The sequence below is a fragment of the Coregonus clupeaformis genome, chromosome 30 (assembly GCF_020615455.1).
Source record: "Coregonus clupeaformis isolate EN_2021a chromosome 30, ASM2061545v1, whole genome shotgun sequence".
Taxonomy (NCBI): Eukaryota; Metazoa; Chordata; class Actinopteri; order Salmoniformes; family Salmonidae; genus Coregonus; species Coregonus clupeaformis.
This window is the reverse complement of record NC_059221.1, coordinates 41,794,794-41,820,800: the sequence shown is the minus strand read 5'-3', so window position 1 is coordinate 41,820,800 and position 26,007 is coordinate 41,794,794. Positions and strand designations below refer to the sequence as shown.

General features: G+C 43.5%; 1 protein-coding gene across 1 annotated transcript in view; it reads right to left on the bottom strand.

Moving 5' to 3' along the window:
• LOC121546174 (synaptophysin-like) overlaps positions 1-16,265 on the bottom strand; it is a 32,872-nt gene extending 16,607 nt beyond the window's left edge. Inside the window, exon 1 of the mRNA XM_041857235.1 lies at positions 16,158-16,265. Coding sequence (XP_041713169.1) covers positions 16,158-16,175 — 18 coding nt within the window. The 5' untranslated portion in view covers positions 16,176-16,265. The remainder of the gene's footprint in view (positions 1-16,157) is intronic.
• Between the last annotated feature and the right edge of the window lie 9,742 nt (positions 16,266-26,007).

The window sequence follows — 26,007 nt, the reverse complement described above, 5'->3', positions numbered from 1 at the left end:
CATACGTACTTGTACATGTGTGAAACAGGACAAATATAAGAACCAACCAAATTATTATTATTATATGTATATATTTACAGTGGGGGAAAAAAAAGTATTTAGTCAGCCACCAATTGTGCAAGTTCTCCCACTTAAAAAGATGAGAGAGGCCTGTAATTTTCATCATAGGTACACGTCAACTATGACAGACAAAATGAGAAAAGAAAATCCAGAAAATCACATTGTAGGATTTTTAATGCATTTATTTGCAAATTATGGTGGAAAATAAGTATTTGGTCAATAACAAAAGTTTCTCAATAATTTGTTATATACCCTTTGTTGGCAATGCCAGTGGGGCGGCAGGTAGCTTAGTGGTTAAGAGCGTTGTACCAGTAACCGAAAGGTCGCTGGTTCTAATCCCCGAGCCGACTAGGTGAAAAATCTGTTGATGTGCCCTTGAGCAAGGCACTTAACCCTAATTGCTCCTGTAAGTCGCTCTGGATAAGATTATCTGCTAAATGACCAATTTATTCACAAGGTTTTCACACACTGTTGCTGGTATTTTGGCCCATTCCTCCATGCAGATCTCCTCTAGAGCAGTGATGTTTTGGGGCTGTCGCTGGGCAACACGGACTTTCAACTCCCTCCAAAGATTTTCTATGGGGTTGAGATCTGGAGACTGGCTAGGCCACTCCAGGACCTTGAAATGCTTCTTACGAAGCCACACCTTCGTTGCCCGGGCGGTGTGTTTGGGATCATTGTCATGCTGAAAGACCCAGCCACCTTTCATCTTCAATGCCCTTGCTGATGGAAGGAGGTTTTCACTCAAAATCTCACGATACATGGCCCCATTCATTCTTTCCTTTACACGGATCAGTCGTCCTGGTCCCTTTGCAGAAAAACAGCCCCAAAGCATGATGTTTCCACCCCCATGCTTCACAGTAGGTATGGTGTTCTTTGGATGCAACTCAGCATTCTTTGTCCTCCAAACACGACGAGTTGAGTTTTTACCAAAAAGTTCTATTTTGGTTTCATCTGACCATATGACATTCTCCCAATCCTCTTCTGGATCATCCAAATGCACTCTAGCAAACTTCAGACGGGCCTGGACATGTACTGGCTTAAGCAGGGGGACACGTCTGGCACTGCAGGATTTGAGTCCCTGGCGGCGTAGTGTGTTACTGATGGTAGGCTTTGTTACTTTGGTCCCAGCTCTCTGCAGGTCATTCACTAGGTCCCCCCGTGTGATTCTGGGATTTTTGCTCACCATTGTTGTGATCATTTTGACCCCACGGGGTGTGATCTTGCGTGGAGCCCCAGATCGAGGGAGATTATCAGTGGTCTTGTATGTCTTCCATTTCCTAATAATTGCTCCCACAGTTGATTTCTTCAAACCAAGCTGCTTACCTATTGCAGATTCAGTCTTCCCAGCCTGGTGCAGGTCTACAATTTTGTTTCTGGTGTCCTTTGACAGCTCTTTGGTCTTGGCCATAGTGGAGTTTGGAGTGTGACTGTTTGAGGTTGTGGACAGGTGTCTTTTATACTGATAACAAGTTCAAACAGGTGCCATTAATACAGGTAACGAGTGGAGGACAGAGGAGCCTCTTAAAGAAGAAGTTACAGGTCTGTGAGAGCCAGAAATCTTGCTTGTTTGTAGGTGACCAAATACTTATTTTCCACCATAATTTGCAAATAAATTCATTAAAAATCCTACAATGTGATTTTCTGGAGAAAAAAAATCTCAATTTGTCTGTCATAGTTGATGTGTACCTATGATGAAAATTACAGGCCTCTCTCATCTTTTTAAGTGGGAGACCTTGCACAATTGGTGGCTGACTAAATACTTTTTTCCCCCACTGTATATACAGTGCATTCGGAAAGTATTTAGACCCCATTACTTTTTCCACATATTGATACGTTACAGCCTTATTCTACAAGTGATTAAATTGATTTTTTTTCTCATCAATCTCCACACAATACCCCATAATGACAAAGCAAACACAGGGCTTTAGACATTTTAGCAAATTTATTAAAAATAAAAAACCGAAAAGTGACATTTACATACGTACAGTGCCTTGCAAAAGTATTCATCCCCCTTGGCGTTTTTCCTATTTTGTTGCATTACAACCTGTAATTTAAATGGATTTTCATTTGGATTTCATGTAATGGACATACACAAAATAGTCCAAATTGGTGAAGTGAAATGAAAAAAATAACTTGTTTCAAAAAATTCAAAAAAGAAAAATAACGGAAAAGTTGTGTGTGCATATGTATTCACCCCCTTTGCTATGAAGCCCCTAAATAAGATCTGGTGCAACCAATTACCTTCAGAAGTCACATAATTAGTTAAATAAAGTCCACCTGTGTGCAATCTAAGTGTCACATGATCTCAGTATATATACACCTGTTCTGAAAGGCCCCAGAGTCTGCAACACCACTAAGCAAGGGGCACCACCAAGCAAGCGGCACCATGAAGACCAAGGAGCTCTCCAAACAGGCCAGGGACAAAGTTGTGGAGGAGCACAGATCAGGGTTGGGTTATGAAAAAATATCTGAAACTTTGAACATCCCACGGAGCACCATTAAATCCATTATAAAAAAAATGGAAAGAATATGGCACCACAACAAACCTGCTAAGAGAGGGCTGCCCACCAAAACTCACGGACCAGGCAAGGAGGGCATTAATCAGAGAGGCAACAAAGAGACCAAAGATAACACTGAAGGAGCTGCAAAGCTCCACAGCAGAGATTGGAGTATCTGTCCATAGGACCACCTTAAGCCGTACACTCCACAGAGCTGGGCTTTACGGAAGAGTGGCCAGAAAAAATCCATTGCTTAAAGAAAAAAATAAGCAAACACGTTTGGTGTTCACCAAAAGGCATGTGGGAGACTCCCCAAACATATGGAAGAAGGTACTCTGGTCAGATGAGACTAAAATTGAGCTTTTTGGCCATCAAGGAAAACGCTATGTCTGGCGCAAACCCAACACCTCTCATCACCCCGAGAACACCATCCCCACAGTGAAGCATGTTGGTGGCAGCATCATGCTGTGGGGATGTTTTTCATCGACAGGGACTGGGAAACTGGTCAGAATTGAAGGAATGATGAATGGTGCTAAATACAGGGAAATTCTTGAGGGAAACCTGTTTCAGTCTTCCAGAGATTTGAGACTGGGACGGAGGTTTACCTTCCAGCAGGACAATGACCCTAAGCATACTGCTAAAGCAACACTCGAGTGGTTTAAGGGGAAACATTTAAATGTCTTTGAATGGCCTAGTCAAAGACCAGACCTCAATCGAATTGAGAATCTGTGGTATGACTAAAGGTTGCTGTACACCAGCGGAACCCATCCAACTTGAAGGAGCTGGAGCAGTTTTGCCTTGAAGCTTTGGAAAAAATCCCAGTGGCTAGATGTGCCAAGCTTATAGAGACATACCCCAAGAGACTTGCAGCTGTAACTGCTGCAAAAGGTGGCTCTACAAATTATTGACTTTGGGGGGACGCTCAAGTTTTCTGTTTTTTTTTGTCTTATTTCTTGTTTGTTTCACAATAAAAAATATTTTGTATCTTCAAAGTGGTAGGTATGTTGTGTAAATCAATGATACAAACCCCCAAAAAATCCATTTTAATTCCAGGTTGTAAGGCAACAAAATAGGTAAAATGCCAAGGGGGGTGAATACTTTCACAAACCACTGTATTCAGACCCTTTATTCAGTAGTATGTTGAAGCACCTTTGGCAGCGATTACAGCCTTGGGTCTTGTTGGGTATGATGCTACAAGCTTGGCACACCTGTATTTGGGGAGTTACTCCCATTCTTCTCTGCAGATCCTCTCAAGCTCTGTCAGGTTACATTACTTTTGACCAGAGCCCGAATATTGAATTGCACCTCCTTTTGCCCTCAGAACAGCCTCAATTCATCAGGGCAGGGACTCTACGTGTTGACTCCAATGCTTCCCAGAGTTGGCTGGATGTCCTTTGGGCCATTCTTGACACACAGCGGAAACCGTTGAGCGTGAAAAACCCAGCAGCGTTTCAGTTCATGACACAAACTGTTGCCCCTTGCACCTACTACCATACCCCGTTCAAAAGGCGCTTAAATATTTTCTCTTGCCCATTCACCCTCTGAATTGCACACATACACAATCTACAGTGTATTCGGAAAGTATTCAGACCCCTTGACTTTTTCCACATTTTGTTACGTCACAGCCTTATTCTAAAATGGATCAAATTGTTTTTTCCCCCTCATCAATCTACACACAATACCCTATAATGACAAAGCAAAAATAGGTTTTTAGAAATTTTTGCAAATGTATTAAAAACTGAAATATTCAATTTACATAAATATTCAGACCCTTTACTCATTACTTTGTTGAAGCACCTTTGGCAGCGATTACAGCCTCAAGTCTTCCTGGGTATGACGCAACAAGCTTGGCACACCTGTATTTAGGGAGTTTCTCCCATTCTTCTCTGCAGATCCTCTCATGCTCTGTCAGGTTGGATGGGGAGCGTTGCTGCTCAGCTATTTTCAGGTCTCTCCAGAGATGTTCGATCGGGTTCAAGTCCGGGCTCTGGCTGGGCCACTCAAGGACATTCAGAGACTTGTCCCGAAGCCACTCCTGCATTGTCTTGGCTGTGTGCTTAGGGTTGTTGTCCTGTTGGAAGGTGAACCTTCACCCCAGTCTGAGGACCTGAGTGCTCTGCAGCAGGTTTTCATCAAGGATCTTTCTGTACTTTGCTCCGTTCATCTTTACCTCGATCCTGACTAGTCTCCCAGTCCCTGCTGCTGAAAAACATCCCCACAGCATGATGCTGCCACCACCATGCTTCACCGTAGGGATGGTACCAGGTTTCCTCTAGACGTGACACTTGGCATTCAGGCCAAAGAGTTCCAGGCCAGAGAATCTTGTTTCTCATGGTCGGAGAGTCCTTTACGTGCCTTTTAGCAAACTCCAAGTCGGCTGTCATGTGCCTTTTACTGAGGAGTGGCTTCCGTCTGGCCACTCTACCATAAAGGCCTGATTGGTGGAGTGCTGCAGAGATGGTTGTCCTTCTGGAAGGTTCTCCCATCTCCACAGAGGTACTCTGGAGCTCTGTCAGAGTGACCATCGGGTTCTTGGTCACCTCCCTGACCAAGGCCCTTCTCCCCCGATTGCTCAGTTTATCCGGGCGGCAAGCTCTAGGAAGAGTCTTGGTGGTTCCAAACTTCTTCCATTTTAAGAATGATGGAGGCCACTGTTCTTGGGGACCTTCAATGCTGCAGAAATGTTTTGGTACCCTTCCCCAGATCTGTGACTCGTCAAAATCCTGTCTCTGAGATCTACGGACAATTCCTTCGACCTCATGGCTTGGTTTTTGCTCTGACATGCACTGTCAACTGTGGGACCTTAAATGGACAGGTGTGTGCCTTTCCAAATCATGTCCAGTCAATTGAATTTACCACAGGTGGACTACAATCAAGTTGTAGAAACATCTCAAGGACGATCAATGGAAACAGGATGCACCTGAGTCTCAATTTCAAGTCTCATAGCAAAGGGTCTGAATAATTATGTAAATAAGGTACTGTATTTCTGTTTTTTTATTTTTTATTAATTTGCAAACATTTCTAAAAACCTGTTTTTTCTTTGTCATTATGGGGTATTGTGTGTAGATTGATGAGGAAAACGTTTTATTTAACCCATTTTAGAACAAGGTTGTAACGTAACAAATAGTGAAAAAAGGAAAAGGGGTCTGAATACTTTCCGAATGCACTGTATACAGTAGATCTTTATAGGCCATTTGACTCTGGTGTTTCTACAGGCACTGTATATATATGGTATATCCTACATAAAACACACTGGTTTTCACACACAGGTAATCATTGTTTTCCTCTGAAGATTTATTCACCATCGTAATGATTATTTTCCTGAGATGATATAATCACCCATATCCTCGTCCACAGTAAAGACATGGTACTAATGAAATGTCTATTATCATTGCAACCTATTAGCAACCGGTCAGAGTGTCAGATTGGAGATGGGGGCTATATTGCATTCTAATACATTCATTTTTTTCACCATCATCCGCCCAGAGTCTTACACTGATATAATTCTCCATAGTAGACTTAAAGTTAGACATATATACGCAGGGAGGAGGCTGCAGTATGAATAACGTAGCACCTATAAAAAAATTAGACGACGACATAACAACCAGATATTTGCGTAAGTGGATTTTAAATATGGCAGGATACAACCACGTCCACATATTGGCTATAAAAAAACATGATGTGTAAATATTTGAGGACAGAGGTGTGAACGCGCACGGTGTAATGGCCTGCCGTTAGCAGAGACGGGCCGGTAAAAGGTGCGTTCCCTTTCAGTCAGTCAACTTCGGTACTATGGGGTAGTCGCACTCTAGCACCTTCCGTCGGAGGATCTACAATGACCCCTGACAATGCCAATGAAATCCGCGCCTCGCTGGAAAGCCCCGCCTTCCACAGGTGATAAGTGAGAGACTCGAATTCATTTCTTAAATGATTTCGCTCTTCACCGCGGTGTGAACAGAAATGATTCACACTACTAAAATAAACAATTGGAAAACGAGACAGTCCCTTAAGGCAGCTACGAGGCTTCACTCTCGTTTTTAGGGGGTCAGCGGGACTCTTTTAGTCCGCCTTGTGTGGTGTATGTCCATTAGGGGGCTTGGGGAGTAGCTTGCGAGGCACTCTTTTTGTTTGACTAGCTAGCGACGACGTTTGAACTTCCGGATCTGTTGTTATGAACGCTACAGGTCAGTCTAGTCTGGTGTTCCATGTTTTACGACACTACTTTTTATACACTGCTCAAAAAAATAAAGGGAACACTAAAATAACACATCCTAGATCTGAATGAATGAAATAATCTTATTAAATACTTTTTTTCTTTACATAGTTGAATGTGCTGACAACAAAATCACACAAAAATTTTCAATGGAAATCAAATGTATCAACCCATGGAGGTCTGGATTTGGAGTCACCCTCAAAATTAAAGTGGAAAACCACACTACAGGCTGATCCTACTTTGATGTAATGTCCTTAAAACAAGTCAAAATGAGGCTCAGTAGTGTGTGTGGCCTCCACGTGCCTGTATGACCTCCCTACAACGCCTGGGCATGCTCCTGATGAGGTGGCGGATGATTTCCTGAGGGATCTCCTCCCAGTCCTGGACTAAAGCATCCGCAAACTCCTGGACAGTCTGTGGTGCAACGTGGCGTTGGTGGATGGAGCGAGACATGATGTCCCAGATGTGCTCAATTTGATTCAGGTCTGGGGAACGGGCGGGCCAGTCCATAGCATCAATGCCTTCCTCTTGCAGGAACTGCTGACACACTCCAGCCACATGAGGTCTAGCATTGTCTTGCATTAGGAGGAACCCAGGGCCAACCGCACCAGCATATGGTCTCACAAGGGGTCTGAGGATCTCATCTTGGTACCTAATGGCAGTCAGGCTACCTCTGGCGAGCACATGGAGGGCTGTGCGGCCCCCCAAAGAAATGCCACCCCACACCATGACTGACCCACAGCCAAACCGGTCATGCTGGAGGATGTTGCAGGCAGCAGAACGTTCTCCACGGCGTCTCCAAACTCTGTCACGTCTGTCACATGTGCTCAGTGTGAACCTGCTTTCATCTGTGAAAAGCACAGGGCGCCAGTGGTGAATTTGCCAATCTTGGTGTTCTCTGGCAAATGCCAAACGTCCTGCACGGTGTTGGGCTGTAAGCACAACCCCCACCTGTGGACATCGGGCCCTCATACCACCCTCATGGAGTCTGTTTCTGACCGTTTGAGCAGACACATGCACATTTGTGGCCTGCTGGAGGTCATTTTGCAGGGCTCTGGCAGTGCTCCTCCTGCTCCTCCTTGCACAAAGGCGGAGGTAGCGGTCCTGCTGCTGGGTTGTTGCCCTCCTACGGCCTCCTTCACGTCTCCTGATGTACTGGCCTGTCTCCTGGTAGCGCCTCCATGCTCTGGACACTACGCTGACAGACACAGCAAACCTTCTTCCCACAGCTCGCATTGATGTGCCATCCTGGATGAGCTGCACTACCTGAGCCACTTGTGTGGGTTGTAGACTCCGTCTCATGCTACCACTAGAGTGAAAGCACCGCCAGCATTCAAAAGTGACCAAAACATCAGCCAGGAAGCATAGGAACTGAGAAGTGGTCTGTGATCACCACCTGCAAAACCAGTCCTTTATTGGGGGTGTCTTGCTAATTGCCTATAATTTCCACGTGTTGTCTATTCCATTTGAACAACAGCATGTGACATTTATTGTCAATCAGTGTTGCTTCCTAAGTGGACAGTTTGATTTCACAGAAGTGTGATTGACTTGGAGTTACATTGTGTTGTTTAAGTGTTCCCTTTATTTTTTTGAGCAGTGTACATATGATGTGAAAGAATGATACCAATTTAGACGTTGTAATGATATGCCTCACATAAAAGTGATCTGGCATCCCAACAAGAGGACGGGGGCCTACGTCCATAGCATAAGCTACACAGATGTTACAGTACACATTAGCCTTCATGTTCCTGTTCAATACTAATGGAAACACTTATTTTATTCAAAGGTTCTTCTGGCCTTGATGACGCCAAGAACATCTACAACTACGACCACTCAAGAGCCAGAAGACTTTCAGAGAACTGCTTTAGGATCCTTGCTGCAAGATGGAGGATCCTGGTACGAGCCCTTGAGGTTGAGGCCCCCAGAGAAAGATGAGACCATTGTGAAGGACTGCGTGGCCCTCAACCTTTACACCACAGACACTGACAGCACAGACACTGACAGCACAGACACTGACAACACAGACACTGACAACACAGACACTGACAACGCAGACACTGACAACACAGACACTGACAACACAGACACTGACAACACAGACACGGACAACACAGACACGGACACTGACAGCACAGCCACTGACAGCACAGACACTGACAGCACAGACACAGACAACACAGACACAGACAGCACAGACACTGACAGCACAGACACTGACAGCACAGACACTGACAACACAGACACTGACAACACAGACACTGACAACACAGACACTGACAACACAGACACTGACAACAAAGGCACTGACAACACAGACACGGACAACACAGACACGGACACTGACAGCACAGCCACTGACAGCACAGACACTGACAGCACAGACACAGACAACACAGACACAGACAGCACAGACACTGACAGCACAGACACTGACAGCACAGACACTGACAACACAGACACTGACAACACAGACACTGACAACACAGACACTGACAACACAGACACTGACAACAAAGGCACTGACAGCACAGACACTGACAACACAGACACTGACAACAAAGACACAGACAGCACAGACACTGACAGCACAGACACTGACAGCACAGACACAGACACTGACAGCACAGACACTGACAACACAGACACTGACACCACAGATACTAACAACAAAGACACTGACAGCACAGACACTGACAGCACAGACACTGACAGCACAGACACAGACACTGACAGCACAGACACTGACAACACAGACACTGACAGCACAGACACAGACACTGACAGCACAGATTAATCAACACAGTACTGTTATGACTTGCCCTCATGGACTGAGGATCAAAGATGCCGGCTAGGCAAAGGTTTGAACACACCCTTTCCTGGGGGCCAGTTTTATGACTGGTCGTAAATTCCTTGCAGAAACATTCTGTTCCGTGCAATGCAGTACTGGGAGAGGGAATTTCCCTGTGTGACAAACAAAGTCTTCCCACCAAGACTCCAACATCCAAAAGTGGATAATGAAACAATATTCCTACTTAAAAGAATGTAGGAAATGGTTGGTGGGGACTTAAAGAACAATCATGTCAAATTCGTTACTATGTTGTGATGTCAATAAAGACGGTGGAACAACATAACTGTATCTCTGGGGGGAACACTTCCCAGTTATGAGGTTTGCATCTAATTGTTGTAGAAAATGAATGATTAAGTATAATAATACTTTAGTGAAGATAACAATGTGATTGTAGCATTCTAGATGAGATGATTGTTTTCCATATTGATTTGTTCTCAGTCAGTGGACACGCCCAGATGACCACAAACATGATGGAACGCCCGTTTTACCCCGAGTGCATAAAAAGCCTCGTGACGAAATTCACCTCAGACCAGGAAGCCCCACGGCTTTAAAATGGTTGACACTCTACAAGACCAGCAGACGTGAAGCGTGAGCTAAACGTTACTAAATTGGTTTAAAACTAGAGCTCCATTACCAAAGGAAGACGGTATACGCCGAATGTTGCAAATGGTTGAATTTCTACAAGACCAAGAAGCGTGAAGCTGAAGCTACATGTTACAAAATGGTTAGACCAGAAAGACCAGACAACGTGAGACGTTAGTCCACACGTTTGAAATGGAGAAACTCTGAAACTCTCAACCTCTACACGAGGTGAAGAAGGAGACAATGCACTAGACCTTATCATCTCAGTCTGCAGCTGGCATGGATAGTCGTCTAGAGAACTTTCACTAAAAAGACACGAGAGAGGAGAGGACAATCCCTCTCAGACAACCGCTGGTACATCTGAAGTATCCATTCTAACCACAACTACAACCAGAAACTCTACCAAGGACATTGGGGATCTCTGGTGGGCAAACCAGAGTCCTAATTCATCAACTCAACTATCGAGGACAGCTACACGTAAATACAGTTGAAGTCGGAAGTCTACATACACCTTGGCCAAATACATTTAAACTCAGTTTTTCACAATTCCTGACATTTAATCCTTTTGTCATTAAAATAACATCAAATCAATCAGAAAAACAGTGTACATTTCAGTAATTTAGCAGACGCTCTTATCCAGAGCGACTTATTGTTAGGGAGTGCATACATTATTTTTTTATACTGGCCCCCCGTGGGAATCAAACCCACAACCCTGGCGTTGCAAGCACCACGCTCTACCAACTGAGCTACACGGGACCTATGTGTAGACATTGTTAATGTTGTAAATGGCTATCGGCTGATTTTTTATGGAATATCTACATAGGCGTATAGAGGCCCATTATCAGCAACCATCAGTCCTGTGTTCCAATGGCACGTTGTGTTTGATAATCCAAGTTTATCATTTTAAAAGGCTAATTGATTATTAGAAAACCCTTTTGCAATTATGTTAGCACAGCTGGAAACTGTTGTGCTGATTAAAGAAGCAATAAAACTGGCCTTCTTGAGACTAGTTGAGTATCTGGAGCATCAGCAATTGTGGGTTCGATTACAGGCTCAAAATGGCCAGAAACAAATAACTTTATTCTGAAACTCGTCAGTCTATTCTTGTTCTGAGAAATGAAGGCTATTCCATGCAAGAAATTGCCAAGAAACTGAAGATCTCATTCAACGCTGTGTACTACTCCCTTCACAGAACAGCGCAAACTGACTCTAACCAGAATAGAAAGAGGAGTGGGAGGCCCCGGTGCACAACTGAGCAAGAGGACAAATACAGTGTCCAGTGTCTGGGCAAAAGAACAGACACTGGACAGAGGAAGATTGGAAAAAAGTGTTATGGACAGACAAAACGAAATTTGAGGTGTTCGGATCACAAAGAAGAACATTTGTGAGACGCAGACCAAATGAAAAGATGCTGGAGGAGTGCTTGATGCCATCTGTCAAGCATGGTGGAGGCAATGTGATGGTCTGGGGGTGCTTTGGTGGTGGTAAAGTGGGAGATTTTTACAGAGTAAAAGGGATCTTGAAGAAGGAAGGCTATCACTCCATTTAGCAACGCCATGCCATAATCTGTGGACGGCGCTTGATTGGAGCCAATTTCCTCCTACAACAGGACAATGATCCAAAGCACAGCCCCAAACTATGCAATAACTATTTAAGGAAGAAGCAGTCAGCTGGTATTCTGTCTATAATGGAGTGGCCAGCACAGTCACCTGATCTTTACCCTATTGAGCTGTTGTGGGAGCAGCTTAAGAAGTGCCCATCAAGCCAATCCAACTTGTGGGAGGTGCTTCAGGAACCATGGGGTGAAATCTCTTCAGATTACCTCAACAAATTGACAACTACAATGCCAAAGGTCTGCAAGGCTGTAATTGCTGCAAATGGAGGATTCTTTGACGAAAGCAAAGTTTGAAGGACACAATTATTATTTCAATTACAAATCATTATTTCTAACCTTGTCAATGACTACATTTCGTATTCATTTTGCTATATTTCCTATTCAAACTAATTTCAAGTATGTTTTCATGGAAAACAAGGAAATGTATAAGTGACCCCAAACTTTTGAATGGCAGTGTATATATCTTCTAAGAGTTTTTATTCGGGAGATGGTAACTCGTTAAACAACTTATTCCGTGGTGCCCCAAATTCCTAATGAGTTAATTGTTACATGATTCATTTAATCGAGTGACAATTAAACATAGTTAGGTGATTCGATAAATACATTAAAGTAAGTCACGTCACGACCGTACATACACCCCACATTTGTTGACCACTCCACACCCACTGGGGACCTGCTTCCAGGAGAGTGGAGACAGGTGGTACAAGGGGACACCAGCTTCCTGGACCCAAGAAACACGTCGGTAGACAGGGCAACCAGAGTTGCTATAGACTACTTCCTCACACGCGTGGAACCCTTCTGGAAAACATGTGCACACATGCGTTCTCTTCTTCTGGTTGATGACTGTCACATGCGTTCTCTTCTTCTGGTTGATGACTGTCACATACGTTCTCTTCTTCTGGTTGATGACTGTCACATACATTCTCTTCTTCTGGTTGATGACTGTCACATACGTTCTCTTCTTCTGGTTGATGACTGTCACATACATTCTCTTCTTCTGGTTGATGACTGTCACATACGTTCTCTTCTTCTGGTTGATGACTGTCACATGCGTTCTCTTCTTCTGGTTGATGACTGTCACATACGTTCTCTTCTTCTGGTTGATGACTGTCACATACGTTCTCTTCTTCTGGTTGATGACTGTCACATACGTTCTCTTCTTCTGGTTGATGACTTTCACATACGTTCTCTTCTGGTTGATGACTGTCACATACGTTCTCTTCTTCTGGTTGATGACTGTCACATACGTTCTCTTCTTCTGGTTGATGACTGTCACATACGTTCTCTTCTTCTGGTTGATGACTTTCACATACATTCTCTCCTTCTGGTTGATGACTGTCACATACGTTCTCTTCTTCTGGTTGATGACTGTCACATGCGTTCTCTTCTTCTGGTTGATGACTGTCACATGCGTTCTCTTCTTCTGGTTGATGACTGTCACATACGTTCTCTTCTTCTGGTTGATGACTGTCACATACGTTCTCTTCTTCTGGTTGATAACTGTCACATACGTTCTCTTCTTCTGGTTGATGACTGTCACATGCGTTCTCTTCTTCTGGTTGATGACTGTCACATACGTTCTCTTCTTCTGGTTGATGACTGTCACATACGTTCTCTTCTTCTGGTTGATGACTGTCACATACGTTCTCTTCTTCTGGTTGATGACTGTCACATGTGTTCTCTTCTTCTGGTTGATGACTGTCACATACGTTCTCTTCTTCTGGTTGATGACTGTCACATACGTTCTCTTCTTCTGGTTGATGACTGTCATATACGTTCTCTTCTTCTGGTTGATGACTGTCACATACGTTCTCTTCTTCTGGTTGATGACTGTCACATACGTTCTCTTCTTCTGGTTGATGACTGTCACATACGTTCTCTTCTTCTGGTTGATGCCTGTCACATACGTGTTCTCCTTCTGGTTGATGACTGTCACATGCGTTCTCTTCTTCTGGTTGATGACTGTCACATGCGTTCTCTTCTTCTGGTTGATGACTGTCACATGCGTTCTCTTCTTCTGGTTGATGACTGTCACATACGTTCTCTTCTTCTGGTTGATGACTGTTACATACGTTCTCTTCTTCTGGTTGATGACTGTTACTGGTCAAAAGTTTTAGAACACCTACTCATTCAAGGGTTTGTCTTTATTTTTACTATTTTCTACATTGTAGAATATTAGTGAAGACAACAAAACTATGAAATAACACATATGTAAGATACCCACAGAACCTGGTTGCCCTCTCTCTTCGAGTAGACTCCCATAACCAGTGACAGAGAATACAGGAGCCGGGAGACATTCGACCCGACCAACGACCCAAACCATCTACGCGTCCCGCAACTAAGACTCAACTGAGGTACGGGCGCTAGGGAGAGGAAGTCACAATCAAAACCGTCAAGCCCCCTGAAGAATGCTACACGATTGTCAAGAGAACCTGCACCACGGACTAGTTCCAGCCATCTCCTAGTCTCGCACACACAAACACATTCTGTGAATGGTCCTGGCACACCAAAAGAAGGTGTCAAGGGAAGCCCGTTTGAATTTGGCTTCAGTCCTATCACATCGCATTGAGAGCAATACGTAATAGCTAGCTAGCTAAAATGGGCTCTTCCCTAAAGTAGCCATGGATGGAGATAGGAATTTGGACTTGTGGTTTGACTTAAAGGAAAATTCCACCCAGAAACTTTCAAGAGATGTAACTTTCAACATACAAAAATCATCTCGATATGATGCATTTGCATCATATGATGCATCATATGATGGAAAACGCCACATCATATAATTAAAATGCATCATACAGGATGATTTCTGTATTTTGAAAGTTACATATCTTGCAAACTTGATTGCTGACAAGGAAAACATTTTGGGACTATGTCAACAATGGACTAATGAAACAAATACCACAATATAGTTTTTGGGTGGAGTTTTCCTTTAATTCTTGGTGCTGCCCAATTATTCTAACTGTGATTCTGATCCAACCTTAAATTCATACATTGTGCCCCTGGCCTGAGATGATGGAAGTTCAATATGTAGTTAGATGTAGAAGGCTAATTTTAACTAGCTAACGTTGCCCATGAAAGGAAGTTAGGCTAGCAAACAAATATTTTAGCCAGGTAGCTAGTACAACAAAAAATGTATGTACTGTATGACAGTCATAGACCGTTTCATCAACATGAAAGAGATGAGGATGGCTTTTCTCTAAAAGTCGGGTGAGTCAACATGTTCTTTCTACTTGCACAAACGCACGCACGCACACAGAAATCAGAACCATGGACAGTCACATAATATTTATCTTACCTTGATTGGGATAAATAGTTTTTGGTATCTTTTAATTGTCACTGTATTAGAATAAGCATAGGTAATTTGATGACGTTGAAATGTTGACGTTGAAATGGTTCTGGAATAGTGGAGGCAGCTCCTGTTTTCTAAAAAAATGTTGTAGTCTGAAAATGTCATGAACATTAACTTGCTTGACAATGCTGTAGGTCATGTAACTGTTTGTTACATGCAATATGCTTCGAGGACTTCACAGTTTTGTGATTAAAAACAAAGGTGTGGTTGAATTTATTCTGCCACTGTGTCTTCTTATTGTCTCGGCCTTTAGGCCTATATATCACGGTGTCAAGGCATATGAACGAACAGGTTATAGAGCAAACAACGCAATTATCACAACACAATAATAATATAATATGGCTTTTGTTTTCTGTCTTGGCTTCCCCAGTGATTTTATCCCTGCAACGCGACTAATATAGTGCATGAAAGTGAGCTGCCATTTTACAATGCAATCTCAGAAATGACAGCTGAACATAGCCTGCACCAGGCCCGCTTTATAAGAAGATAGTGTAATTCCAGGATTGCAGAAAAAAATATGTATTTTTCACCCATATGAACCAATACATATTTGGCCCACGGGTAAACAAACGTATTTCGTTCCATAATTTATATGGTCCACATTTGTGCGTACATGTATATCATTGGAGAAACAGCTCATATCACCATTCATAGACCACGAATCGGTGTATTTGTCATCATATAATGTTTTTGGGGAAAATATGTTGTATTCTAATAATTGAACCGGCATAATCACACAATAGATTTTTCCCTGATTTAACACAGACATGCATAACCATCCCATCCCCTCATGAATCACGGATGTGCTGTATATCAGTTAGCATCATAACGGCGCTTTTCTCGGTTTTACCAGACAAATCTAATATACCAGATAATGATCTAGGAACGCCCCTCACCGACTCACGCGTAGCCTATTCATCATAAGGTGTTACAGTTGCTATTCAAACAGAGTAGATATCAGTTATTTTTCTAGATGTTCAGAGCCCTACCTGATTCACAATATCCATCTTGGCTGGCTTGCTCGTTGATAAGAGAAATTGCGGCGGAGCGGGGGGAGGGAGTCGTCAAACGCGACAGCCCTCGGTGGGGGTAGGAGAAAGAGTCTGGAACTGCTCTAGATGGCATGTGATACGCAAAATACATACAACACGACCTGCCACGACCATCAGACTGGACCATACATAGACTTGTAGAGAAATACAAAATAGTCAAATAAATCTCTTTGTTGAGGTTTTTCCAGATGATCAAATTTTGTTTTTTTGGATGCTATGGCTTTTATTGTGCTGGTATCTTTCTTAAATTAATTTCCCTAAAATAATTAATTTCCCCACTGCCTGACCCCGGCGCTGCTGTCTCCATGGTTCTGAACTGTTTATGTGTGAGCCAATAATGAGAAGCCATCTTCTTTAAAGGGTAGGAAGCATGAGTTTTTACTCACCAAATGTAACAACAACACAGTGTTGTCAAAGACTTAGTAACTTAGTTGTAGTGAAGATCTGGTTACCTATAACATTTTAGTCATTTATCAGACGCTCTTATCCTTAGTGAATACATATATTTTTATACTGGCCCCCCGTGGGAATCGAACCCACAACCCTGGCGTTGCAAACGCCATGCTCTATCAACTGAGCTACATCCCTGCCGGCCATTCCCTCCCCTACCCTGGACGACGCTGGGCCAATTGTGCGCCGCCCATGAGTCTCCCGGTAGCGGCCGGCTGCGACAGAGCCTGGATTCAAACCAGGATCTCTAGTGGCACAGTTAGCACTGCGATGCAGTGCCTTAGACCACTGCGCCACATAGTAATGTTTTGGGGTTATTACATATATATTAAATTATTTCCGGATATCTTCTAAACTACCCACAATGCACTATTTCTCAACATCATATGGAGTATCAACTCTGTGCTACCGAGCTGGTATGCTAGCTCCCTAGCATGCTAGCTCCCTAGCTAGCTCAAGCTGGCTAACGTTTGCCACTAGGCTGCCGAAGTTCTATCAACATATAGACTGTTGTACTCGCGCTGCTAAAATCCTTGACCATTGCTATTCGAACTTCCAGGATGGTTATAAGGCCCTCCCCCGCCCTCCTTTCGGCAAATCTGACCACGACTCCATTTTGCTCCTCCCTTCCTATAGGCAGAAACTCAAACAGGAAGTTCTCATGCTAAGGACTATTCAACGCTGGTCTGACCAATCGGAATACACACTTCAAGATTGTTTTATCACGTGGACTGGGATATGTTCTGGGTAGCTTCCAAAAATAATTTAGACGAATACACTGAAACGGTGACTGAGTATCAGGAAGTGTATAGGTGATGTTTTGCCAACTGTGACTATTAAAACCTACCCTAACCAGAAACCGTGGATAGATGGCAGCATTCGCCAAAACTGAAAGTGCGAACCACCGCATTTTACCATGGCAAGGTGACTGGGAATATGGCAGAATACAAACAGTGTATCTACTCACTCCACAAGGCAATTAAACTGGCAAAACATCAGTATAGAGACAAAGTGGAGTCACAATTCAATGGCTCAGACACGAGACGTATGTGGCAGGGTCTACAGACAATCACAGACTACAAAAGGAAAACCAGTCACGTCGCCGACACCGACGTCTCACTTCCAGACAAGCTAAACACCTTCTTTGCCCGCTTTGAGGATTACACATTGCCACCGACGAGGCCCACTACCAAGGACTGTGGCCTCTCCTTCTCCGTGGCTGACGTGACTAAGACATTTAAGCATGTTAACCCCCGCAAGGCTGCCGGCCCAGACGGCATCCCTAGCCGCGTCCTCAGAGCATGCGCAGACCAGCTGGCTGGTGTGTTTACGGACATATTCAATCTCTCCCTATCCCAGTCTGCTGTCCCCACATGCTTCAAGATGTCCACCATTGTTCCTGTACCCAAGAACGCATAGGTAACTGAACTAAATGACTATCACCCCGTAGCACTCACCTCTGTCATCATGAAGTGCTTTGAGAGACTAGTCAAGGATCATATCACCTCTACCTTACCTGTCACCCTAGACCCACTTCAATTTGCTTACCGCCCAATAGATCCACAGATGATGCAATCGCCATCACACTGCACACTGCCCTATCCCATCTGGACAAGAGGAATACCTATGTAAGAATGCTGTTCGTTGACTATAGCTCAGCATTCAACACCATAGTACCCTCCAAGCTCACCATTAAGCTCGAGGCCCTGGGTCTGAACCCCGCCCTGTGCAACTGGGTCCTGGGCTTCCTGACGGGCTGCCCCCAGGTGGTGAAGGTAGGAAACAACATCTCCACTTCGCTGATCCTCAACACAGGGGCCCCACAAGGGTGCGTACATAGCCCCCTCCTGTACTCCCTGTTCACCCATGACTGCGTGGCCAAGCACGCCTCCAACTCAATCATCAAGTTTGCAGACGACACATCAGTAGTAGGCTTGATTACCAACAATGATGAGATACCGCCTACAGGGAGGAGGTGAGGGATCTGGGAGTGTGGTGCCAGGAAAATAACCTCTCACTCAACGTCAACAAAACAAAGGAGATAATCGTGGACTTCAGGAAACAGCAGAGGGTGCACTCCCCCTATCCACATCGACGGGACCGCAGTGGAGAAGGTGGAAAGCTTCAAGTTCCTTGGCGTACATGTCACTGACAAACTGAGATGGTCCACCCACGCAGACAGTGTGGTGAAGAAGGCGCAACAGAGCCTCTTCAACCTCAGGAGGCTGAAGAAATTTGGCTTGGCACCTAAAACCCTCACAAACTTTTACAGATGCACAATTGAGAGCATCCTGTCGGGCTGTATCACCGCCTGGTATGGCACCTGCACCGCCCGCAACCACAGGGCTCTCCAGAGGGTGGTGCGGTCTGCCGAACACATTACCGGGGGCAAACTTCCCACCCTCCACGACACCTACAGCACCCGATGTCACAGCAAGGCCAAAAAGATCATCAAGGACATCAACCACCCGAGCCACTTCCTGTTCACTCCGCTATCATCCAGAAGGCGAGGTCAGTACAGGTGCATCAAAGCTGGGACAGAAAGAATGAAAAACTGCTTCTATCTCAAGGCCATCAGACTGTTAAGTAGCCAACACTAGCACATTAGAGGCTGCTGCTAGCTATTGAAATCACTGGCCACTTTAAGAAATGGAACACTAGTCACTTTAATAATGTTTACATATCTTGCACTACTCATGTATATACTGTATTCTATTCTATAATATTCTACTGTATCTTAGTCCATGCCGTTCTGTCATTGCTTGTCCATATATGTATATATTCTTAAATGCCATTCCTTACTAGATTTGTGTGTGTTGGGTATATGTTGTGAAATTGTTAGATATTACTTGTTAGACATTACTGCACTGTCGGAGCGAGAAGCACAAGCATTTCGCTACACCCGCAATAACATCTGCTAAACACGTGTATGTGACAAATAACATTAGATTAGATTTGTTTTCAAAGAGATTGGATTCTTAGCAGTGATTTGTTTGATTGGATTATTCTTCAAATAAACGACTCCCTTTGTTAGGGCAGAGAGACCTATCTTGTCAGTATATCCATAATCTTTGCTACAATCCACCAATCATGATGTAAATAAGAAGCAGATGGGGCACGTGCATTATGCTCTTCACAGACTTTGTGGCTGTGTTATCTAGTGGGAACCCCATTAGCACGTCAGGCTCTGGTGCCTTCTTGCAATGGGCTCAAATCTAAAGAAAAAATCATACCTGCTTGCTGTAATTGTTTAGTACCTCTTCTGTTCTCCTTTTTGTTTTGTCAATTGTCGGCATGTTCTCAGTGAAGGAAGCTACGGGTGTTTTTGTAACTTTTTCCACCTTGGCTTTGTGCTAGCGCGCTAGCTGACGGACATCTGGATTCTATCTATGTGAGATTTCCCTGACTTTCCATCGGCAGGTGAAGCGCTTGCCTACCCCTGGCTTTGGTAGCTAACTCAGCCTGCATGCTTTTAAAAGTTTTACCACGGATGGGCCCCAGCCATCAATCTGTAAGTCTCTGCTCTCTCTTTGCTTAATGGCGGCAGGTAGCTTAGTGGTTAAGAGTGTTGTGCCAGTAACCGAAAGGACGCTGGTTCTAATCCCCGAGCCAACTAGGTGAAAAATCTGTCAATGTGCCCTTGAGCAAGGCACTTTACCCTAATTGCTCCTGTAAGTCGTTCTGGATAAGAGCATCTGCTAAAATGATGTAAATGTAAAAATGCTTTGATCTGTGATTATGTTTTAGCTGTGTTGTGTTCTAGCTGGTCTAGAGTAGTTGGCCCTAGCTTGCCAACCATAATGTGGTGGTTGGCTAGACTGGCTAGGCTAATAGCTAGTTGGCTAAATAGCTAATGTTAGCAGGCTGGCTAGATTGCTGGTTAAGATAACTGCATGTAGCCAACATTATTTGATAACTGGTTAGATGGCGTTATGTATTTCCAAAACGTTGGTTTACTTTAATGTAGCTGTAAGCTAGGAGTTGATAGCAAATGGCTGACTCACACAGTGCTAACGTAACGTTAGCAGGCTAGTTGGCTATAAACCTTGCAAGTTGATTGATGAAAACCAGTTGTTATGAGTGCAAACGATTTGGTTTAATCTGATGTTACACATTTGAAGTTATTAGTGTTGGTGTTTACATTATCGGGGAATAGACTGGCTTGCCAGGTCCTTGTCAGGCTTCGGCGTTTGTCGTCACCGGCCTTCTAGCCACTGCCGCTCCTCATATCTTCATTCCATTTGTTTTGTCTTGTTTATTACACACACCTGGTTCATATCCCCTCATCAGTACCTGTATAAGTGTTCCCTCTGCCCCCTGGTCTTTGTGTGTGATTGTTTGTTGTAGAGGAGATTATAGCTCGGTGGAGCTCGATTATATTGTCTCTCGCCGGGATATTTCACCCGTCTGCCTTATTTTCCTGTGTGTATTACGCATTGCTGCGTACCTCTGTTTATTGATTAAACCATTTATTCTGTGAGTTCCTCTCCTGCGTCTGACTCCGTCCAACATCACCCGCTACAGTCCTCCAAATTACATCACCACCTGGATATTTTTTTTGCGCGACATGACTTTGGCATTCTTCGGAATTCTGATCGGTTTTATGTAATAACTCGAAAATAGAAAAGTGAGGTGTAACCTTGCATTGGGAATTTTGATGAGTAACCCTAGATTTGTGTCGGGACTATATCTTGTGGAAGGATGAAATAGTATGAATAAATTAATCAAAATAATGTTTTTAATGAAAATATATCAATCATTATTTGAATATGTTGCTAACCCATTGTATAATAGTGATAATGCCCTCAAAGCCGGTGTTTGGAGGATATATTGACACGGTTTGCCGGCCCTTGACTTCGTCTCGGGTCTAACAACACCCGAGCCAATATATCCTCCAAACACTGGCTTCTCGAGCATTATCACTTAAATATATCATGCTTCTATATTCTATACATATTGCTTCTATAAATAATGCTTCTATATTCTATACATATTGCTTCTATATATCATGCTTCTATATTCTACATATCATGATTCTAAAAATAATGCTTCTATATATAAACATACTGTATCATGTTTCTATAAATAATTATTATATATTTCTTGCTTATATATACCATGCTTTTATATTCTACAAATAATGCTTCTATATTCTATATGTCATGCTTTGTCACGCCCTGGCCTTGAGAGGCCTGTTGTCTTTAGTTGGTTTGGTCAGGGCGTGAGTTTCTATGTTATATATTCATGTTCTAGTTAGTCTATTTCTATGTTGCAGTGCTAGGTTGTGTTTCTAGGTTTGGCCGGGTGTGATTCCCAATCAGAGACAGCTGTCGCTCGTTGTCTCTGATTGGGGATCGTCCTTAGGTAGCCCATTGCGTATTGTGGGATCTTGTTAGGCTGGTGTGTGTATAGCCTTTTGGACATCACGTTGTTTTTCTTGTTTCGGTTTGTTGGGTGAATAAACATGTACGCTTTTCATGCTGCCCCTTGGTCCGACCCGTCTCTCAACGTTCGTGACATGCTTTTATATATATCATGCTTCTATATTCTACATTTACATTTTAGTCATTTAGCAGACGCTCTTATCCAGAGCAACTTACAGTTAGTGAGTGCATACATTCTTTTAAAATTTTTATACTGGCCCCCCATGGGAATCGAACCCACAACCTTGGCGCTGCAAACGCCATGCTCTACCAACTGAGCTACATCCCTGCCGGCCATTCCCTCCCCTACCCTGGGCCAATTGTGCACCACCCCATGGGTCTCCCGGTCGCGGCCGGCTACGACAGAGCCTGGATTCGAACCAGGATCTCTAGTGGCACAGCTAGCAACTGCGATGAAGTGCCTTAGACCACTGCGCCACTATATATCATGTGTCTATATATCATGTGTCTATATTCTATATATCATGTGTCTATATTCTATATATCATGCGTTTATATTCTATATATCATGTGTCTATATTCTATATATCATGTGTCTATATTCTATATATCGTGTGTCTATATTCTATATATCATGTGTCTATATTCTATATATCGTGTGTCTATATTCTATATATCATGTGTCTATATATCATGTGTCTATATTCTATATATCATGTGTCTATATTCTATATATCATGCGTTTATATTCTATATATCATGTGTCTATATTCTATATATAATGTGTCTATATTCTATATATCGTGTGTCTATATTCTATATATCATGTGTCTATATTCTATATATCGTGTGTCTATATTCTATATATCATGTGTCTATATATCATGTGTCTATATTCTATATATCATGTGTCTATATTCTATATATCATGCGTTTATATTCTATATATCATGTGTCTATATTCTATATATCATGTGTCTATATTCTATATATCGTGTGTCTATATTCTATATATCATGTGTCTATATTCTATATATTGTGTGTCTATATTCTATATATCGTGTGTCTATATTCTATATATCATGTGTCTATATTCTATATATCATGTGTCTATATTCTATATATCATGTGTCTATATTCTATATATCATGCGTTTATATTCTATATATCGTGTGTCTATATTCTATATATCGTGTGTCTATATTCTATATATCATGTGTCTATTCTATATATCATGTGTCTATATTCTATATATCATGTGTCTATATTCTATATATCGTGTGTCTATATTCTATATATAATGTGTCTATATTCTATATATCATGTGTTTATATTATATATATCATGCGTGGTTACATCCTCTCTGCTCCTCACTGCTCCTCTCCGCTCCTCACTTCTCCTCTCTGTTCCTCACTGCTCCTCACTGCTCCTCTCTGCTCCACACTGGTCCTCACTGCTCCTCACTGCTCCTCTCTGCTCCTCACTGCACCTCTCTGCTCCTCACTGCTCCTCCAGCCCTGCTCCTCACTGCTCCTCTCTGCTCCTCACTGCTCTTTCAGCCCTTCTCCTCACTGCTCCTCTCTGATCCTCACTGCTCCTCTCTGCTCCTTCAGCCCTGCTCCTCTCTGCTCCTCTCTGCTCCTCACTGCTCCTCTCTGCTCCTCTCTGCTCCTTCAGCCCTACTCCTCACTGCTCCTCTCTGCTCCTCTCTGCACCTCTCTGCTCCTTTTTTCCTCACTGCTCCCCACTGCCCTCTCTGCTCCTCACTGCTCCTCTCTGCTCCTCACTTCTCCTCACTGCTGGATACTGCCCACTACCCTCTGTAGCACTTTACGGTCAGAGCCGAGCAGTTACCATACCAGGCAGTGATGCAACCGGTCAGGGTGCTCTCGATGGTGCAGCTGTAAAACCTTTTGAAGATCTGGGGACCCATGCCAAATCTTGAGGGGGAAAAGGTGTTGTCCTCTTCACGACTGTCTTGGTGTGTTTGGACATTTACATTTTACATTTTAGTCATTTAGCAGACGCTCTTATCCAGAGCGACTTACAGTTAGTGAGTGCATACATTTTCATACTGGCCCCCCGTGGGAAACGAACCCACAACCCTGGCGTTGCAAGCGCCATGCTCTACCAACTGAGCTACAGTCACATGCAAACAAGCATACATAGTTCTTAGTTGGTTACTTAGTGATGTGGACACCAAGGAACTTGAAACACTCGACCCGCTCCACTACAGCCCCGTCGATGTTAATGGGGGCGTGTTCGGCCCGCCTTTTCCTGTAGTCCACGATCAGCTCCTTTGTCTTACTCACGTTGTAGTACGATTCAATCTTAGTCCTGTATTGACTCTTTGCCTGTTTGATGGTTCGTCGGAGGGCAGAGCAGGATTTCTTATAAGTGTCCGGGTTAGAGTCCCGCTCCTTAAAAGCGGCATCTCTACCCTTTAGCTCAGTGCGGATGTTGCTTGTAATCCATGGCTTCTGGTTGGGGTATGTACGTACGGTCACTGTGGGGACGACGTCATCAATGCACTTATTGATGAAGCCAGTGACTGATGTGGTGTACTCAATGCTATCGGAAGAATCCCGGAACATATTCCAGTCTGTGCTAGCAAAACATTCCTGTAGCTTAGCATCTGCGTCATCTGACCACTTCTTTATCGACCGAGTCACTGGTGCTTCCTGCTTTAGTTTTTGCTTGTAAGCAGGAATCAGGAGGATAGAGTTAGGGTCAGATTTGCCAAATGGAGGACGAGGGAGAGCTTTGTACGCATCTCTGTGTATGGAGTAAAGGTGGTGTAGAGTTTTTTTTCCCTCTGGTTACACATTTAACATGCTGGTAGAAATGAGGTAAAACGGATTTAAGTTTCCCTGCATTAAAGTCCCCGGCCACTATCTAGGGAATAGGGTTCCATTCTCTGGTCTAAAGTAGTGCACTATCTAGGGAATAGGGTGCCATTCTCTGGTCTAAAGTAGTGCACTATATAGGGAATAGGGTTCCATTCTCTGGTCTAAAGTAGTGCACTATATAGGGAATAGGGTTCCATTCTCTGGTCTAAAGTAGTGCACTATATAGGGAATAGGGTGCCATTCTCTGGTCTAAAGTAGTGCACTATCTAGGGAATAGGGTTCCATTCTCTGGTCTAAAGTAGTGCACTATCTAGGGAATAGGGTGCCATTCTCTGGTCTAAAGTAGTGCACTATATAGGGAATAGGGTTCCATTCTCTGGTCTAAAGTAGTGCACTATATAGGGAATAGGGTTCCATTCTCTGGTCTAAAGTAGTGCACTATATAGGGAATAGGGTGCCATTCTCTGGTCTAAAGTAGTGTACTATATAGGGAATAGGGTGCCATTCTCTGGTCTAAAGTAGTGTACTATATAGGGAATAGGGTGCCATTCTCTGGTCTAAAGTAGTGCACTATCTAGGGAATAGGGTGCCATTATTTGGTCTAAAGTAGTGCACTATATAGGGAATAGGGTGCCATTCTCTGGTCTAAAGTAGTGCACTATATAGGGAATAGGGTGCCATTCTCTGGTCTAAAGTAGTGCACTATGTAGGGAATAGGGTGCCATTCTCTGGTCTAAAGTAGTGCACTATATAGGGAATAGGGTGTCATTCTCTGGTCTAAAGTAGTGCACTATATAGGGAATAGGGTGCCATTCTCTGGTCTAAAGTAGTGCACTATATAGGGGATAGGGTACCATTCTCTGGTCTAAAGTAGTGCACTATATAGGGAATAGGGTGCCATTCTCTGGTCTAAAGTAGTGCACTATCTAGGGAATAGGGTGCCATTCTCTGGTCTAAAGTAGTGCACTATATAGGGAATAGGGTGCCATTATCTGGTCTAAAGTAGTGCACTATATAGGGAATAGGGTGCGATTTGGGACAAAAAAATTCCAAAATTCAAAATGTTTGGAATCCCAGTGAAAGCTATGAGGATGTTCTGCTCTG